The sequence below is a fragment of the Chlorocebus sabaeus genome, chromosome 22, assembly GCF_047675955.1.
Source record: "Chlorocebus sabaeus isolate Y175 chromosome 22, mChlSab1.0.hap1, whole genome shotgun sequence".
Taxonomy (NCBI): Eukaryota; Metazoa; Chordata; class Mammalia; order Primates; family Cercopithecidae; genus Chlorocebus; species Chlorocebus sabaeus.
The window spans coordinates 43,526,202-43,541,085 of record NC_132925.1 but is presented as its reverse complement, the minus strand read 5'-3'; the positions used below and the strand labels follow the sequence as shown (position 1 = coordinate 43,541,085).

The 14,884-nt window shown below is 44.5% G+C and overlaps 1 protein-coding gene across 1 annotated transcript in view; it reads left to right on the top strand.

The window, feature by feature from the left end:
- CCDC14 (coiled-coil domain containing 14) overlaps positions 1 to 3,551 on the top strand; it is a 77,786-nt gene extending 74,235 nt beyond the window's left edge. Inside the window, exon 13 of the mRNA XM_073009776.1 lies at positions 3,080 to 3,551. Coding sequence (XP_072865877.1) covers positions 3,080 to 3,116 — 37 coding nt within the window. The 3' untranslated portion in view covers positions 3,117 to 3,551. The remainder of the gene's footprint in view (positions 1 to 3,079) is intronic.
- Positions 3,552 to 14,884: the final 11,333 nt, after the last annotated feature.

The following is a 14,884-nucleotide window of genomic DNA, read 5'->3' as shown; positions in this document are numbered from 1 at the left end:
TAGCCAAAATGTAGAAACAACCCAAATGTCCATTAACAGATCAATGGATAAACAAAATATGCTACATGTGAATATTACTCATCATAAAAAATGAAGTTTTGATATATTCTACCTGGATAAACCTTGAATACATTATGCTAAATGAAATAAGACAGACACAAAAGGACAAATATTATATGATTACACTTATATGGGTTATCTAGAATAGGCACATTGATAGAGACAGAAAGTAGAATAAAAGTTACCAGCTGTTGGAGGGAAGAGGGAATGGGAGATGTTGCTTAATGTGTACAAAGTTTCTGTTTGAGATTATGACAAAGGTCTGGAAATAGATAGTTACACAATGTGATGAATGTACCTAATGTTACTAAATTGTACACTTTAAAAATGGTTAAAATTGGCTGGGCACAGTGGCTCATGCCTGTAATCCCAGGACTTTGGGAGGCCAAGGCAGGTGGATCATGAGGTCAGGTGATTGAGACCATCCTGGCTAACATGGTGAAACCCCATGTCTACTAAAAATACAAAAAATTAGCCAGGTGTGGTGGCGCACACCTATAGTCCCAGCTACTCAGGAGGCTGAGGCAGGAGAATCACTTGAAACTGGGAGGCAGAGGTTGCAGTGAGCCGAGATGGAGCCACTGCACTCCAGCCTGAGCAACAGAGTGAGACTCCATCTAAAAAAAAAGTTAAAATTATACATTTTGGTTTATGTGTATTTTGCTACAATAAAAAAGTGAAAAAATTAGCATGACAGGGATGAGTTGTGAAAGGGTTTGAATTTGTGTCCCCACCCAAATCTCATGTCGAATTGGAGGAGGGGGCCGGTGAAAGGTGATTGGATAATGGGGGTGGATTTCCCCTGTGCTGTTCTTGTGAAAGTTTAGAAAATTTGCAGTCTAACCATATGGTAGTAAAGCAAAACCCATTTTCTTGACAGAAAGTCAAGCTGGCTGCAGAAATTTGCATAAGTAAAGTGGAGCCAAATATTAATAGTCAAGACAATGGAGAAAATGTCTCCAGAGCATTTCAGAGACCTTCATGGAAGCCCCTCCTACCACAAGCCTGAAGGCCTAGGAGGGGAAACTATTTTGTGGGCCAGGTCTAGGGCCCGGCTGCTCTGTGCAGCCTCAGGACATAGCACACTGCGTCCCAGCTGCTGCTCCAGCTTCAGCTGTGACTAAAAAGGGCCAAGATACAGCTCAGATCATTGTTTCAGAGGGTGCAACCCCCAAGCCTTGGCAGCTTCCATGTGGTGTTGGGCCTGGGGGTGCACAGAAGGCAAGAGTTGAGTTTTTGGGAACTGATATGCTTTGGCTCTGTGTCCTCACCCAAATCTCATCTTACAGCTTTCATAATTCTCACATGTTGTGGGAGGGACCCAGTGGGAGATGATTGACTCATAGGGGCGGGTCTTTCCTGTGCTTTTTTCATAATAGTTAGTGGGTCTCACGAGAGCTGATGATTTTAAAAATGGGAGTTTATCTGCACAAGTTCTCTCTTTGCCTGCTGCCATCCATGTAAGATGTGACTTGCTCCTCCTTGCCTTCTGCCATGATTGTGAGGCCTCCCCAGCCATGTGTAACTGTAAGTCCATTAAACCTCTCTTTCTTCCCAGTCTTGTGTATGTCTTTATCAGCATTGTGAAAATGGACTAATACAGTAAATTGGTAACAGTAGAGTGGGGTGCTGCTGAAAAGATACCTGAAAATGTGGAAGCAACTTTGGAACTGGGTAACAGGCAGAGGTTGGAACAGTTTGGAGGGCTCAGAAGAAGACAGGAAAATGTGGGAAAGTTTGGAACTCCCTAGAAACTGGTTGAATGGCTTTGACAAAAATACTGATAATAATATGGACAATGAAATCCAGGCTGAGGTAGTCTCAGATGGAGATGAGGAACTTGTTGGGAACTGGAGCAAAGGTGACTCTTGTTATGTTTTAGCAAAGAGACTGATAGCATTTTACCATTGCCCTAGAGATTTGTGGAACTTTGAACTTGAGAGAGATGATTTAGGGTATCTGGTGGAAGAAATTTCTAAGCAGCAAAGCAGTCAAGAGGTGACTTAGGTGCTGTTAAAGGCATTCAGTTTTAAAAGGGAGGCAGAGCATAAAAGTTCAGAAAATTTGCAGCCTGATAACATGATAGAAGAGAAAATCCCATTTTCTGAGGAGAAATTTAAGCCTGCTGCAGAAATTTGCATAAGTAACAGGAGCTGAATGTTAATCCCCATGACAATGGGGAAAATGTCTCCAGGCCACATCAGATACCTTTGTGGCAGCCCCTCCCATCACAGGCCAGGAGGCCTAGAAGGAAAAAGTGGTTTCATGGACCAGGCCCAGGATCCCTGTGCTGTGTGCAGCCTGGGGATTAGGTGTGCTGTGTCCCAGCTGCTCCAGCTGTGGCTAAAAGGGCCAATATGGAGCTTGGGCTGTGGCTTCAGAGGGTGCAAGCCCAAAACCATGGCAGCTTCCATGTGGTGTTGAACCTGCAGGTACACAGAAGTCAAGAATTTAGGTTTGGAAACCTCCACTTAGATTTCAGAGGATGTATGGAAACGCCTGGATGCCCAGGCAGAAGTTTCCTGCAGGGGCAGGGCAGTCATGGAGAACCTCTGCTAGGGCAGTGCAGTAGGGAAATGTGAGGTCAGAGCCCCAGTGCAGAGTCCCTACTGGGGCACTGCCTAGTGGAGCTGTGAGAAGAGGGCCACTGTCCTGCAGATCCCAGAATGGTAGATCCACTGACAGCTTGCACTGTTTGCCTGGAAAACCAGAAACACTCAATGCCAGCCCACGAAAGCAGCCAAGAGGGAGGCTATATCCTGCAAAACCACAGGGGCAGAGCTGCCCAAGTCCATGAGAACCCACCTCTTGCATCAGTGTGACCTGGATGTGAGACATGGAGTCAAAGGAAGACATTTTGGAGATTTAAGATTTGACTCCCCTGCTGGATTTTGGACTTGCATGGGGCCTGTAGCCCCTTTATTTTGGCCAATTTCTTCCATTTAGAGTGGCTGTATTTACCCAATGCCTGTACCTTCATTGTATCTAGGAAGTAACTAACTTGCTTTTGATCTTACAGGTTTATAGGTGGAAGGGACTTGCCTTATCTCAGATGAGACTTCAGACTGTGGACTTTTGAGTTAATGCTGAAATGATTGAAGACTTTGGAGGACTATTGGGAAGGCATGATTGGTTTCGAAATGTGAGGACATGAAATTTGGGAGAGGCCGGGGATGGAATAATATGGTTTGGCTCTGTGTCCCCACCCAAATCTCATCTTGTAGTGCCCATAATTCCCATGTGTTGTGAGAGGGACTTGGTGGGAGATGACTGAGTCATGGGGATGGGTCTTTCCTGTGCTGTTCTCATGATAGTGAATGATCTCACAAGATCTGATGGTTTTAAAAACGGGAGTTTCTCTGCACAAGCACTCTCTCTGCCTGCTGCCATTAATGTAAGATGTGACTTGCTCCTCCTTGACTTCCGCCATGATTGTGAGGCCTCCCCAGCCATGTGAAATTGTAAGTCCATTAAACCTCTGTTTCTTCCCAGTCTCAGGTATGTCTTTATCAGCAGCTTGAAAATGGACTAATACATGAACCTCCACCTAGAGTTCAAAGGATGTATGGAAATGCCTGGATGTCCAGGCAGAAGTCTGTTGCAGGGGCAGAGCCCTCATGGAGAACCTCCACTAGGGTAGTGTGGAGGGGAAATGTGGAGTTGGAGCCCCAACACAGAGTCCCCACTGGGGCACTGCCTAGTGGAGCTATGAGAAGAGGGCCACCATCCTTCAGACATCAGAATGGTAGATCCACTGACAGTTTGCACTGTGCACCTGGAAAAGCTGCAGGCACTCAATGCCAGTCTGTGAAAGCAGACACAGGGCCTGTACCCTGCAGAGCCACTGGGATGGAGCTGCCCAAGGACTTGGAAGTCAATCCTTGCATCAGCATGTCCTGGATGTGAGACATGAATTCAAAAGAGATTATTTTAGACCTTTAAGATTTAATGACTTCCCTGCTGAGTTTTGGATTTGCATGAGGCCTATAGCCCCTTTGTTTTGGCCAATTTCTCCCTTTTTTTTTTTTTTTTTGAGATTGTGTCTCCCACTGTTGCCCAGACAGGAGTGCAGTGTCATGATCTCGGCTCACTGCAGCCTCTGCCTCCTGAGTTCAAACGATTCTCCTGCCTCAGCCTCCAAGTAGCTGGGATTACAGGCATGCACCACCACACCTGGCTAATTTTAAAAATATTTTTAGTAGAGACAGGGTTTCACCATGTTGCCCAGGCTGGTCTTGAACTCCTGACCTCAAGTAATCCACTTGCCTTGGCCTCCCAAATTGTTGGGATTTCAGGCATGAGCCACTGCACCTGGCTGCAATTTCTCCCTTTTGGAATGGGAGCATTTACCTAATGCCTATATCCCTTACTTGTCTCAGATAAGACTTTGAACTGTGGAGTTTTGAGTTAATGTTGAAATGAGTTAAGATTGGGAAATTGTAGAGAAGAGATCATTGTATTTTGCAGTGTGAGCAGGACATGAAATTTGAGAGGGGCTGGGGTGGAATTACATGGTTTGGATTTGTGTCCCCACCCAAATCTCATGTTGAATTGGAAGAGGGGTCTGGTGAGAAGTGATTAAATCATGGATCATGGGGGTGGATTTCCCCCTTGCTGTTCTCATGATAGTGAATGAGTTCTTACAAGATCTGATGGTTTAAAAGTGTATGGCACTTCCCCCTGCACACTCTCTCTCTCCTGCCACTATATGAAGAAAGCGCTTGGTTCCCCTTCACCTTCTGCCATGATTGTAAGTTTCCTGAGGACCCCCAGTCATCCTTCCTGTTAAGCCTAAGGAACTGTCAGTCAATTAAATCTCTTTTCTTCACAGATTACCCAGTTTCAGGTAGCTCTTTATAGCAGTGTGAAAACTGACTAATACAAGTTGAAAGAAAAAGAAGAGCCAGATAAAAGTGAGTGAGGGAAACAGAGCCAGGAAATCTCAGAAGTCCAGCCACCATATATATTTTTTGACACTACTCAGAAACAACAAAAGGGAAAGCTTTGTGAAGTTTGAAAAACTGTCTGGCCCAAACCTCCTTTTAAAAGTTCAAGAAAACAAAATTCATGTAAAAATGATCAACAAAAAAATACTAAGGTCAACTCTCATGTAAAGTTACTAGAAAAAAGTAAATAAAGATCATAATAACCTCTAGAAAGATATTCTCAAAAAAAAAATTAAAGCTATAATGTCCTAGAAGAGCAAATACACATTGAGTGACATAAAACATGAAAGAACAATATACATTAGAATTAGAGAAGCTCAGAAATTGGAACAGAACTCATAGAATAATTAAACATTTTAAAAAGCATTTGAGAAATAAAGATTAACCTATAAGGAACACAAGAACAAATAAATATAATTAATAAAAGCTTAAAAGAAAAGGTAAAAAGGAGGGAAATTTATAAAATTAAAAATAAATGAAGAAAGAAAATTTAAAAGATTTAAGGGAAAGTGACAAATATTGAAGATAAAAGAGGTTCAACATGCAGATAACAGAAGTCTCTGGAGAAGCAATCTAAAACAATCCAAAACAGAAAAAATATTTAAGACTGTAACTGAAGAAAACTTTCCTGAAATTAACAACATATATGCATTTGAAACTACATTTTGAAAGAAATACACACTGTTTGCTTTCAGACTAGAATGACCAAGAGACATTCTAATAAAATTAGTGGATTTGAAAGAAAAAGATAGTTATTTGGGCATCTAGGCAAAGTGAGAAGGTACTGTCTACGAACCAGAAAGAGGGCCCTCAACAGACACTGAATCTGCTGGAGCCTTGATCTTGGACTTCCCAGCCCCCAGAACTGTAAGAAATAATGTTTCTTGTTTATAAGCTACTTATTTTCTGTGTGTGTGTGTTTTTTTGTCATTGTTAAAGAAACCCAATTGGACTAAGACACCAAGTAGTTTGTATCCAACAAAATTGACCTTCAAGTAAAATGGCATGAACAAACTGTAAGCAACATGCAAGAACTCAGAGCATATTCCTTCCATAAGCCCTTCCTAAGGAATCTAGTAGAGGACAAGCTTTGAGACAATCAAAATGACTAAAGATACACAAACATAAGGAACTAATGGTAAGCATTAAATATATATTTGAGCTTTAATTAGGATTAGAATTGTAGAATTGTAAAACTAAGACTAAATTAGGATTAAATAGGAAGATTATGGTATAGAATGGCTATAGAAGCTGATAATTTAGATAGAGTATAACTATAAAAGATGGATAGCATATGCAAAAAAATTAACTGTTTTCAAGAATCAAAACTGATGATGGTAGTATTAATATTGTTATTCTGAGATTATTATTGTATGTTTAATGCAAACTAAAGCAAATTAGTAAATTGAGATATTCTAATTTCATCATCCCTTTTGTCCTTGAGAACCAGAATTCTCTACATGAAAGAAAGGATGTCCTAATGTAATATAGAATATGTTAAGTAAAAACTACAGTCCGGAAATTAAATTGGAAATAATATGTGTCAGGCCTCTGAGCCCAAGCCAAGTCATCACATCCCCTGTGACTTGCATGTATACGCCCAGATGGCCTGAAGTAACTGAAGAATCACAAAAGAAGTGCACATGCCCTGCCCCGCCTTAACTGATGACGTTCCACCACAAAAGAAGTGAAAATGGCCGGTCCTTGCCTCAAGCGATGGCATTATCTTGTGCCTGGCTCATCCTGGCTCAAAAAGCTCCCCCACTGAGCACCTTGTGACTCCCACTCCTGCCCCCCAGAGAACAACCCCCCTTTGACTGTAATTTTCCTTTAGCTACCCAATCCTATAAAACGGCCCCACACTTATCTCCCTTCACTGACTCTCTTTTCGGACTCAGCCCACCTGCACCCAGGTGAAATAAACAGCCATGTTGCTCACACCAAGTTTGTTTGGTGGTCTCTTCACATGGACGCGCATGACATTTTGGTGCCGTGACTCGGATCAGGGGACCTCCCTTGGGAGATCAATCCCCTGTCCTCCTGCTCTTTGCTCCATGAGAAAGATCCACCTATGACCTCAGACCCACCAGCTCAAGGAACATCTCACCAATTTTAAATTGTGTAAGCGGCCCCTTATTTACTCTCTTCTCCAACCTCTCTCACTATCCCTTAACCTCTTTCTCCTTTCAATCTTGGTGCCACTCTTCAATCTCTCTGTTCTCTTAATTTCAATTCCTTTCATTTTCTGGTAGAGACAAAGGAGACACGTTTTATCCGTGGACCCAAAAACGCCAGCGCCGGTCACAGACTGGGGAAGGCAGCCTTCCCTTGGCACTTAATCATTGCAGGGACGCCTCTCTGATTACTCACCCAAGTTTCAGAGGTGTCTGACCATGCTGCAGGGATGCCTGCCTTGGTCCTTCACCTTTAGCAGCAAGCCCTGCTTTTCTGAGGGAGGGGCAAACACCCTGACCCCTTCTCTCCCTGTCTCTACCCCTTCTCTGCTTTTCTGGGGGAGGGGCAAGCACCCCGACCCCTTCTCTCCCTGTTTCTACCCCTTCTCTGCTTTTCTGGGGGAGGGGCAAGAACCCCGACCTCTTATTTTTGCACCCCAATCCCTTCCGTGCCCCAACCCCTTTCCCACTTTTCTGGAGGGCAAGAACCCCCGAACTCCTTCTCTCTGTGTCTCTACTCTCTCTTTTCTCTGGGCTTGCCTCCTTCACTACGGGCAACCTTCCACCCTCCATTCCTCCTTCTTCTCCCTTAGCCTGTGTTCTCAAGAACTTAAAACCTCTTCAACTCACACCTGACCTAAAACCTAAATGCCTTATTCTACAATGCCGCTTAACCCCAATACAAACTCGACAGTAGTTCCAAATAGCCAGAAAACAGCACTTTCGAATTTTTCCATCCTACAAGAGCTAAATAATTCTTGTCGTAAAGTGGGGAAATGGTCTGAGGTGCCTGACATTCAGGCATTCTTTTACACATCGATCCCTCCCTAGTCTCTGTTCCCAATGCAACTTGTCCGAAATCTTCCTTCTTTCCCTCCCGCCTGTCCCCTCAGTCCCAACCCCAAGCGTCGCTGAGTCTTTCTAATCTTCCCTTCTACAGACCCATCTGACCTCTCCCCTCCTCACCAGGCCAAGCTAGGTCCCAATTTTTCCTCAGTCTCTTCTCCCCAACCCTATAATCCTTCTACCACCTCCCTTCCTCACACCCAGTCCCGCTTACAGTTTCGTTCCTTGTCTAGCCCTCCCCCACCTGCCCAGAAATTTCCTCTTAAAAGAGTGGCTAGAGCTAAAGGCATAGTCAAGGTTAATGTTCCTTTTTCTTTATCCGACCTCTCCCAAATCAGTTAGTGTTTAGGCTTTTTTTCATCAAATATGAAAAACCCAGCCCAGTTCATGGCCTGTTTAGCAGCAACCCTGAGACGCTTTTCAGCCCTAGACCCTGAAAGGTCAGAAGGCCATCTTATTCTTAATATGCATTTTGTTTAATTACCCAATCTGCTCCTGACATTAAATAAAACCCCCAAAATTAAATTCCGGCCCTCAAACACCACAATAGGACTTAATGAACTTCGCCTTCAAGGTGTACGATAATAGAGTAGAGGCAGCCAAGTAGCAACTTATTTCTGAGTTGCAATTCCTTGCCTCCACTGTGAGACAAACCCCAGCCACATCTCCAGCACACAACTCCAAACGCCTGAACTGCAGCTGCCAGGGGTTCCTCCAGAACCTCCTCCCCAAGGAGCTTGCTACAAGTGCTGGAAATCTGGCCACTGGGCCAAGGAATGCCCACAGCCCGGGATTCCTCCTAAGCCGTGTCCCATCTGTGCGGGACCCCACTGGAAATTGGACTGTTCAACTCTCCCGGCAGCCACTCCCAGAGCCCCTGGAGCTCTGGCCCAAGGCTCTCTGACTGACTCCTTCCCAGATCTTCTCAGCTTAGCGGCTGAAGACTGACGCTGCCCCATCACCTCGGAAGCCTCCTGAACCATCACAGACGCTTTGGGTAACTCTTACATTGCAGAGTAAGTCCGTCCCCTTCTTAATCAATACGGAGGCTACTCACTCCACGTTACCTTCTTTTCAAGGGCCTGTTTCCTTTGCCTCCATAACTGTTGTGGGTATTGACGGCCAGGCTTCTAAATCTCTTAAAACTCCCCAACTCTGGTGCCAATTTGGACAACATTTTTTAATGCACTCCTTTTTAGTTATCCCCACCTGTCCAGTTCCCTTATTAGGTCAAGACATTTTAACTGAATTATCTGCTTCCCTGACTATTCCTAGGCTACAGCCACACTTCATTGCTGCCTTTTCCCCCAGTTCAAAGCCTCCTTCACATCCTCCCCTCATATCCCCCCACCTTAACCCACAAGTATAAGATACCTCTACTCCCTCCTTGGCGACTGATCATGCACCCCTTACCATCTCATTAAAACCTAATCACCCTTACCCCACTCAACGCCAATATCCCATACCATGGCACACTTTAAAAGGATTAAAGCCTGTTATCACTCGCCTGCTACAGCATGGCCTTTTAAAGCATATAAACGCCCCTTACAATTCCCCCATTTTACCTGTCCTAAAACCAGACAAGGCTTACAGGTTAGTTCAAGATCTGCACCTTATCAACCAAACTGTCTTGCCTATCCACCTCGTAGTGCCAAACCCATATACTCTCCTATCCTCAATACCTCCCTTCACAACCCATTATTCTGTTCTGGATCTCAAACATACTTTCTTTACTATTCCCTTACACCCTTCATCCCAGCCTCTCTTCGCTTTCACTTGGGCTGACCCTGGCACCCATCAGGCTCAGCAAATTACCTAGGCTGTACTGCTGCAAGGCTTCATGGACAGTCCCCATTACTTCAGTCAAGCCCAAATTTCTTCGTCATCTGTTACGTATCTCGGCATAATTCTCATAAATACACACTTATTCTCCCAGCTGATCATGTCCGGCTAATCTCCCAAACCCCAGTCCCTTCTACAAAACAACTCCTTTTCTTCTTAGGCATGGTTAGTGCGGTCAGAATTCTTACACAAGAGCCAGGACTGCGTCCTGTAGCCTTTCTATCCAAACAACTTGACCTTACTGTTTTAGCCTAGCCCTCATGTCTGCGTGCAGCGGCTGCCACTGCTTTAATACTGTTAGAGGCCCTAAAAATCACAAACTATGCTCAACTCTCTACAGTTCTCATAACTTCCAAAATTTTCTTCCCCCAACCATTGCTCAGGACAATGCTTATGCTGATAAGTTAGCTAAAAAAGCAGCTAGTGTTCCAACTTCTATCCCTCATGGCAGTTTTCCTCCTTCACATTGGCCACTCCCACCTACTCCCCCGCTGAAACTTCCACCTATCATTCTCTTCCCACACAAGGCAAATGGTTCTTAGACCAAGGAAAATATCTCCTTCCGGCCTCACAGGCCCATTCTATGCTGTCGTCATTTCATAACTTCTTCCATGTAGGTTACAAGCTGCTAGCCTGCCTCTTAGAACCTCTCATTCCATCATGGAAATCTATCCTCAAGGAGATCACTTCTCAGTGTTCCATCTGCTATTCTACTATTTCTCAGGAATTTCTCAGGCCCCCTCCCTTCCCTACACATCAAGCTGGAGGTTTTGCCCCCACCCAGGATGGGCAAATTGACTTTACTCATATGCCTCCAGTCAGGAAACTAAAATACCTCTTGGTCTAGGTAGACACTTTCACTGGATAAGTAGAGGCCTTTCCCACAGGGTCTGAGAAGGCCACCACAGTCATTTCTTCCCTTCTGTCAGACATAATTTCTTGGTTTGGCCAGTTTTGCCTCACACAAGGTCTCTTCTTCCTCTGTGGATCCTCTACCTACATGTGTCTACCTGCTAGTTGGACAGGCACATGCACACTAGTTTTCCTTACTCCCAAAATTCAATTTGTAAATGGGACCAAAGAGCTCCCTGTTCCCCTCATGACACTGACACGACAAAAAAGAGTTATTCCACTAATTCCCTTGCTGGTCAGTTTAGGACTTTCTGCCTCCACTATTGCTCTCAGTACTGGAATAGCAGGCATTTCAACCTCTGTCATCACCTTCCGTAGCCTTTCTAATGACGTCTCTGCTAGCATCACAGACATATCACAAACTTTATCAGTCCTCCAGGCCCAAGTTGACTCTTTAGCTGCAGTTGTCCTTCAAGACCGCCGAGGCCTTGACTTACTCACTTCTGAAAAAGGAGGACTCTGTATATCCTTAAATGAAGGGTGTTGTTTTTACCTAAATCAATCTGGCCTGGTATATGACAACATAAAAAAATCTCAAGGATAGAGCCCAAAACCTTGCCAACCAAGCAAGTAATTACGCTGAACCCCCTTGGGGTCTCTCTAATTAGATGTCCTAGGTCCTCCCAATTCTTAGTCCTTTAATACCTGTTTTTTCTCCTTCTCTTATACAGACCTGGTGTCTTCCGTTTAGTTTTTCAAATCATACAAAACCGCATCCAGGCCGTCACCAATCATTCTATGCGACAAATGCTCCTTCTAACAACCCCACAATGTCATCCCTCACCACAAAACCTTCCTTCAGCTTCATCTCTCCCACTCTAGGTTCTCACGCCGCCCCAATCCCGCTTGAAGCAGCCCTGAGAAACATCGCCCATTCTCTCTCCATACTGCCCCCCCAAAATTTTCGCCGCCCCAACACTTCAACACTATTTTGTTTTATTTTTCTTATTAATATAAGAAGGTAGGAATGTCAGGCCTCTGAGCCCAAGCCAAGTCATCGCATCCCCTGTGACTTGCACATATACACCCAGATGGCCTGAAGTAACTGAAGAATCACAAAAGAAGTGCACATGCCCTGCCCCGCCTTAACTGATGACGTTCCACCACAAAAGAAGTGAAAATGGCCGGCCCTTGCCTCAAGCGATGACATTATCTTGTGCCTGGCTCATCCTGGCTCAAAAAGCTCCCCCACTGAGCACCTTGTGACTCCCACTCCTGCCCCCCAGAGAACAACCCCCGTTTGACTGTAATTTTCCTTTAGCTACCCAATCCTATAAAATGGCCCCACGCTTATCTCCCTTCACTGACTCTTTTCAGACTCAGCCCACCTGCACCCAGGTGAAATAAACAGCCATGTTGCTCACACAAAGTTTGTTTGGTGGTCTCTTCACACGGACGCGCATGACAATATGAACTAATGAAAATATTATGAAGAATAATATTCCTCTAGAATATTAAAGAATGAAGTATTCTTTACTAGCTCTGCCTATTGAAAAAGCCTAGAAACAGTTCCCAACCTAGTAACAATGAATACCCCTAGTGCTCATATTGTTATCTTAAAAATTTCAACAAAAGAAACTAGAGCTTCTGGCCTGGGGCAGTGGCTCACGCCTGTAATCCCACCACTTTGGGAGGCCAAAGAAGGCAGATTACAAGGACAAGAGATCAAGACTATCCTGGCCAACATGATGAAACCCTGTCTCTACTAAAAATACAAAAATTAGCTGGGCGTGATGGCATGTGCCTATAATCCCAGCTATTTGGGAGGCTGAGGCAGGAGAATCCCTTGAACCGGGGATTTGGAGGTTGCAGTGAGCTGAGATTGCGCCACTGCACTCTAGCCTGGTGACAGAGTGAGACTCCATCTCAAAAAAAGGAAAAAACAAAAAACAAAAAGAAAAAAATAGAACTTCTTGGAGAAATGGCTGATTCCAGATTTGAGGCAGCAAATGTACAGATGTGCCTGGAACCTCTTGTCATATCAGATAGCAAGGAAGCTATCAAAGACTTCTAGAGTCTTTGAAGCTCTTTGCACACCACAGAGAGAGAGAGAGAGAGAGAGAGAGAGAGAAAGAGAGAGAGAGAAAAGACTACTAGAATCTTTATCAAAAGGAGCCAGGAGCCATACTGAAGAAGCTCCTACTGGCCAAAGATGGGACAATTTGAGCTCTAATTTAGGAGATGGAAACCTATCACATATATTTAAATTCATGAATTTATAATGATATTAAAGAAATCTAAGAATGACAGAGAACCAATTCATTATCTTGAAAACTAGGTAAATTTTTTTAAAAAGCAGGTATTCATCGTGCCTGTCTATCTCAGGGTAATCAAATAGTAGATAAGAGGAAGCATCTCCTTATACACTTGTTGAACTAATAAATGAAAATAAAATTTTTAGAATATCATGATTTTGCAACTTCAATTAATTAATGAATCTAGGAATTGAGCATCGACAGCTACTAACCTCAAAAAAGAGCAAACACCAGACATCATAATCATGTACCTCTTGATGAAAAGAACACACAACCATGTATAATCTTACAACAGACATCAAACTTCAGTCTGAGGAAGACCCTGGATCAACCAACTTGCTGTCAATACAGAGGACCGAGAAACATGCTGAATTGCCTCATGAATGTGCAACCCCCAGACTCTGGAAAACCTCACAGATCAAGGTCTTAAGTTATTTAACAAATAATTGTAAGGAAAAGACTTAAAAGGCACATCAAGTTAAAAAAAAAAAAAAAGTTGGGGGAGGGGTAAGGTGCACCCTTGGAAGATACCAAGAAAAAGAAAAGCAACAGAAGTGACTACATGAAAGTCAGGTTAGCAGTTACTTTTGGGAGGAGGGAGAAAGGGGGCTGTCATTAAGGTGGGGCACATGGAGAGGCTTCTGGGGTGGCTGGCAGAGTTCTATTTCTTGATCCAGGTGGTGATTACAAGGATGTTCCATTTATAATAATTCACTAGTCTATATATTTGTTTTTTATGTGTGTGTGGTTTTCTGTATTTATGTTTTATTTTACAATTTAAAAAATTGAAAAAACACTCCTTAACCTTCAGTAAACAGTTTTTTTAAAAAAAACAAAAGAAGGGCCGGGCGCGGTGGCTCACGCCTGTAATGCCAGCACTTTGGGAGGCCGAGGCGGGCGGATCACAAGGTCAGGAGATCGAGACCATGGTGAAACCCCGTCTCTACTAAAAACAGAAAAAATTAGCCGGGCGCAGTGGCGGGCGCCTGTAGTCCCAGCTACTCGGGAGGCTAAGGCAGGAGAATGGCGTGAACCCGGGAGGCGGAGCTTGCAGTGAGCCGAGATTGCGCCACTGCACTCCAGCCTGGGCGACAGAGCGAGACTCCGTCTCAAAAAAAAAAACAAAAAAAACAAAAAACAAAAAAACAACAACAACAAAAAAAACAAAACAAAAGAAGGTCCAAGTGAAGAGATCAAAAGCTATAAAATAGTTCATATTGGGTGCAAACTAAATATAAAGCAAGCCAAAACCCAAAACACCTCCTCTTCCTCCCCCTTTTTTTAATTTAAAGAACTTTGTAAGTATCTTCCAAACCAATGAGAGATTCTTAACACACACGAAGGGAGTATGTCAGAGGAACCGTGGGGCTGAGTTGCGCCGCTGGAGGATGTCTTAAAAAACATCACATAGACAACCTTCCACCGCTAAAGCCTTAGCCCCATGCTTCCGCTGACATCTTCATTTTACAGATTAGAAAACTGAGGCCCAGAGGCAGCCAGTGTCTCATGCACGCTCCCAAAGCTAGCATCAGCCCTAGGTCTCCCAATCTGGGACTAAGACACGCACCAAGACAGCACCAGCACGCTGACCGCCGCGTGCGAGGAGTAACTGGGGCGGTGCAGGGTAAGGGCGAGGGGGCCCCGGGTCTGACCCTCGGTTTGGCTGCGGATTCTCCGCTCCCGACTCCGACGCAGAGGGCGGGTGGGAGTGGCGGGAAGGGCAGCAGGTCCACCCCCCGAGCGCTATGCAAATGTCATGCAAATCAGCACATGGGGGCTGGAGCCGGTGGTTTGAGTACTGACCCCGCAGCGCCGCGCTCTCACTCTCTCGCCCCAGCGCGCGTCCGCT